This window comes from Bradysia coprophila, unplaced genomic scaffold, assembly GCF_014529535.1.
Source record: "Bradysia coprophila strain Holo2 unplaced genomic scaffold, BU_Bcop_v1 contig_31, whole genome shotgun sequence".
Taxonomy (NCBI): Eukaryota; Metazoa; Arthropoda; class Insecta; order Diptera; family Sciaridae; genus Bradysia; species Bradysia coprophila.
Window position 1 is genome coordinate 72 of NW_023503569.1, and position 4,488 is coordinate 4,559.

Here is a 4,488-nt window from a genome sequence, read left to right on the forward strand (position 1 = left end):
CTCACTTTAACGAGTCCAGACTATTGGACGAAAATATTCAAAATTTTGAGAATCTGTACCAGCCACGTTTCGTTAAAATGAGACATGAAATTTGCTCGTAGTTTTGAATCGCTACATACGGCACTGCGCATAACATTGCGATTCGATAAAAGTCTAACCTAAAGTTAAGTCGTTTAATCAGTGGAGTGTTTGTTGCTCATATTGTGCTGCTGTGCGTTGTTGTGCTAAATATAGTGTCGTTGTTTCGTTGCCGTGAATTTCTCAATTTTTGTGCTTTGCTTAGTGGGCAGCAAATTGTACGAAACATATCAGGTATGGAAATTGAAGTATTAAAATAATCGGGAAAGAGATGAATAACAAGCAAAAATACCTAACCTTAGTTTTAGTTTCTGTAATTTTCTCTTGTGTAGGTAAAGGTGTGGTTTTTGATGTTTCACCACTTCCTGAGCAATAGTTCATCGGCTAAATGTTTCGAGTCTAAAGTGAAATACAATAAACTTATGTGAAACAATATTATTGTCTTTCTCTGCAGTTTTTTTTAATTGGACTATACGCACAGACAATTACCATTATGAGCGAATATCTCACAAGTATGACTTTCGACTACGACGAAATTCTTCGTGAATTGAAAGACTGCGACATCGTGGAGTTCAACAGATTAAAGTACTCACACTTTGCATTGCACATAGCGAATGGCGTATTCGTTCATGTTACAGGGAACGAAGGTGAGAACAAGGGAGGCAGTAAAGGAACCAAATGCGCTCAACACCTTCGCAGTATTGCTAAGAATGACCCTTGTCGAATCAACAATTTGGAATTTGCGAAAGCTTTTCAAGAAGTGGGTGCTGGTGATTTTGGACGTTTGAAAACTAGATCGGTTGCGGACACAAAGCGGCTTGCATTGACTGGCCTACGTTTGGACATAAATGGTCATCCACTGTTGGGAACTGATAATGGTATCACCGTAACATATGATCTTCTCGGATGGAATTGTGAGCGATACTGCACCTACTGGAAATATGACTGTGATGGATTTAGTCAACAGGTAAATTGGTTTTTCATTTATTTGAGAAAAATGCAAACAAAAACAAAGCATTTAACCGTGAAATATCAGGCTTATAATGGCGTTGTCAGTACAACCATAGGCAATGCTCAACGATTATGTGACGGAGCCGCAGCCGGCTATTTCAGAGCTGTGGAATCCGATGAGGTCCCTTTTGTCGCTAAGCCTTTCTGTGCAGCAGCTGGTTGTGTTATGAAAGGCGCTGCAATTACAGTTGGAACTGGCAAAGCTGTTGTCGATGGAGCGACCAGTCTGTTGTATGGCATTGGCAATGGCGTAATGAACTTGTTCGAATAAACATTGAACTATTGTAGCCGTGAATTGAACGAAAAGTGAACGATTTAATTATTCTATAAATCAATAAAAAAAAATAGAAACAAGAAACGATAGTCTTTTTAGACCCGTACGAAGTACTGTGGTCTTATAGGTTTACGTATACGTTTGTAACACGTCGAATTGGACTCCCTGAGTAAGGGGAAACCTATTGTGGTTGTCTATAGATGCCGAATCATCGAAAAAAATGGCCGTCTGTCTGTCTGTATGTCCGTTTGTCTGCACGAGTTTGAGTAAAACACATCCGATTTCCAAAATACTTTTTTTTTTCCCGTTTGGTAGTATCAAAACACAGGCGAAGTTCGAAGATGGGAGCTGAGGCAAAATAAGTGCTTTTGGTTTTTCAATGCCGGTAGATACACTTAAAAATGATACATCAAATGAAAGATATTTACAATACCGATCGACAAAAAAAGTTTATAGAAATCGGATGCCTAACTCGTGATTTAGGCCCCTTGATGTGAACCAGGTATAGGGCGCCAAGCAGTTTTTGCTTGTAGGAAGGCCAAATTTGAACATATTTCGTCTACTTTCACTTCATTAGATAAGTATTGATCGTACTAATTGGAGAAAAAAAGTTTATGAAATTCGGTTCACCAGAGAGTGAGCTAGGTCTCTTGGAGTGAGCTTATATCACGGGCTGGACAGGCTGGACACTTAATGAATAGCAGCATTTAAAAAATGAGGAGTAAAAAAGGTATTAACGAATCTAAAGTGTCAGTACTATTTCCGGTCTCTTAACAAAATGGCTGTCGGCGGCAATGTTGGATTTTAGTAAAAGTGAAATATCTTGCGAAAAATGGAACATATAGAGTTTCTGTTAACATAGAAGTAATTGGTTATGGGTTTGGGGTGTTTCAGGCATTCCATATAATGTACACAATATATATGACCATATACAGCATATTCATCTGTGAAATATTTATTTATAGTGAAATATTTTTGGGGTTTTTTTATTTGCCATTTACTTCGAAATTGTGGGGTCTGTTGTTGGTTGGATGCGGCAATTCAGTAAATCAAAACTGAAATTGTTTTGTCTTTTCTTTGCTATATATTTCAGCCTGTTTTTCGTATCAACCAGGACCTCTATGCAGTTCATCGTTGGGCTCGCGAAAATTCTTTGAAGCTAAATGCCAATAAGTCCCAAGCCATTGTATTCGAGGATTCTAGATTCTAGATAAAAAAAATCCGGACAAAAAAAATCCGGACAGAAAAATCCGGACGAAAAAAATCCGGATGATACAAAATCCGGATTGATTGTTACTACTAGCTTCGACTGGATTTTGTATCATCCGGATTTTGTATTATTTGTCAGAGCCTCTTTAGAGAGCCCGCAGCCCATGCCTCATACCCATGGACATAAGCCCATGTCTCCCGAGTCTCCTTCTTTCTTATTTTATACCTGAAATGCCTAACAAATTTAAAATAAAATCAAATAAGGCTTGCCATAGATAAAGGTCTCTTTCCGATAGCCAAGCTATCAAAGTTCACACTACGTGATGATAGACTGGATAAGGGAAGAGTTTTTAACTCTGTTAAGAGATTTGCTTTTCTGGCGAGCTTTATCTACGGCAAGCCTTAGTTATCTATGGCAAGCCTTGTTTGATTGTATTTTAAATTTGTTAGGAATTTCAGGTATAAAATAAGAAAGAAGGAGAGGCGGGTAAGCTCTCAACATTCTCCATATGAGAAAGTTGAGTGAATTGAAAATGTTAAGTACAGCGATTCATCGAATTTTAGCCGTCGTGAATGTATCGTTTTTAATAGTTCGCCTGAAATTTTACAGGGAGCAGGAGCAGTGAGTGAAGAGTGTATGCGATATGTACAGCGTTCTTTTGGTACATTGAATTTATCATGTTATTATTATTGTATGCCGTCATCACCACACTTTGAAATTCATTGTTCATATCAGCAGAACAACGTGCAATATGAAGCGAAAAAAATTAAAATAACCGTTCAAAACTTTACAATTCGACGATTTGTGCACACATAGTTTGTGGGCTGGGCCAGTGCCCATGGGTATTTTTTTCTCAAACGATGGGCATAGTGGGCATGTGGGCACAAAAATTTGCTATGCCCACTGCCCACTCATCTCTAGCCCCTTACAGAATCCGGATAATTCCTTAATTTATTGTCGCTATGTGACTTCTGAATATGTGACGCTTTCCTTAAATATTTATTGCCGCTTTGTGACACTATCTTTTATTAACTTCTGGATCTGCGACGCTGATCAAGAAGCTTCAAAATACAAAGTTGCAACATCCATTTTAATTAGGGTAATCAATCTAGTTTTCGTAATTTCCGGATTTCGAACTTTCAAGGGGGAAATCCCCTTGACCCCCCCCCCCCATGAGGGGGCTGCCGCCCCTCGACCCCGCTTTTCTTTTTTTAAATTATTTCACGGCCTGCGGCGCAACTACCAACCACATCAGAATTTTTTTCTATTCTTCCTTTTCTTTTTTATGGCTGCGGCACCATTCTCAAACTGTCAACACGTTACAGAATACCTATGTGACAAAAATAATCCGAAGTTTTTTTTATAACCCCCGCTTTTCCTTTTTATGCCTGCGGCGCCATTTTCCTACTGTCAACACGCAACAGAATACCTTGATTAATGTATGCGGCAAAACTAATCAGAAATTTCTATTTATATCATGTACGACAACATCGTGAGGATTAAAGTTATCCGGAAAGAATACAATGTTAACCTTACTTTCCATGATTTTTTTCCATTTAAAAAAATCCGGAATTCCGGATTTAATCCCGACAAAATTCCGGATTTTTATCATCCGTATTTTGTATTGTCCGGATTTTTCTGTCCGGATTTTTTTTGTCCGGATTTTGTAGGACCACCGTCCTGCTAGGTGGTGTAGTCATTCCATATGCAGACAAGGTTCTGAACCTAGGACTTGTCATGGACAAAAGACTGACATTCAGAGACCAGGTGTGCTTGATCTATTCCAGGGTATTTGCTAGATTTCGTAGTCTCTGGCATCAAGGCCATGTTTTCTCTCGTAAGATTCGGATGATGCTGATTAAGTCTCTTGTACTGCCGGCCTTTACGTATTGTGACTCGGTTTATTCTACAAATT

General features: G+C 38.7%; 1 protein-coding gene across 3 annotated transcripts; it reads left to right on the plus strand.

The window, feature by feature from the left end:
* The first annotated feature begins 237 nt into the window (after nucleotides 1–237).
* LOC119079208 lies at nucleotides 238–1,441 on the plus strand. 3 transcript variants are annotated; one of them, XM_037186995.1, is made up of 3 exons: nucleotides 238–312; nucleotides 387–1,045; nucleotides 1,115–1,441. In XM_037186995.1, exons 2-3 carry the CDS (start codon nucleotides 572–574, stop codon nucleotides 1,358–1,360), a joined length of 720 nt encoding a protein of 239 aa, XP_037042890.1. In that variant the 5' UTR covers nucleotides 238–312; nucleotides 387–571; the 3' UTR covers nucleotides 1,361–1,441. The 3 variants fall into 3 exon arrangements, with proteins under 3 accessions (XP_037042890.1, XP_037042891.1, XP_037042892.1); XM_037186996.1 differs by having other exon boundaries at nucleotides 411–1,045; XM_037186997.1 differs by having other exon boundaries at nucleotides 244–312; nucleotides 533–1,045.
* The last annotated feature ends 3,047 nt before the right edge of the window (nucleotides 1,442–4,488 follow it).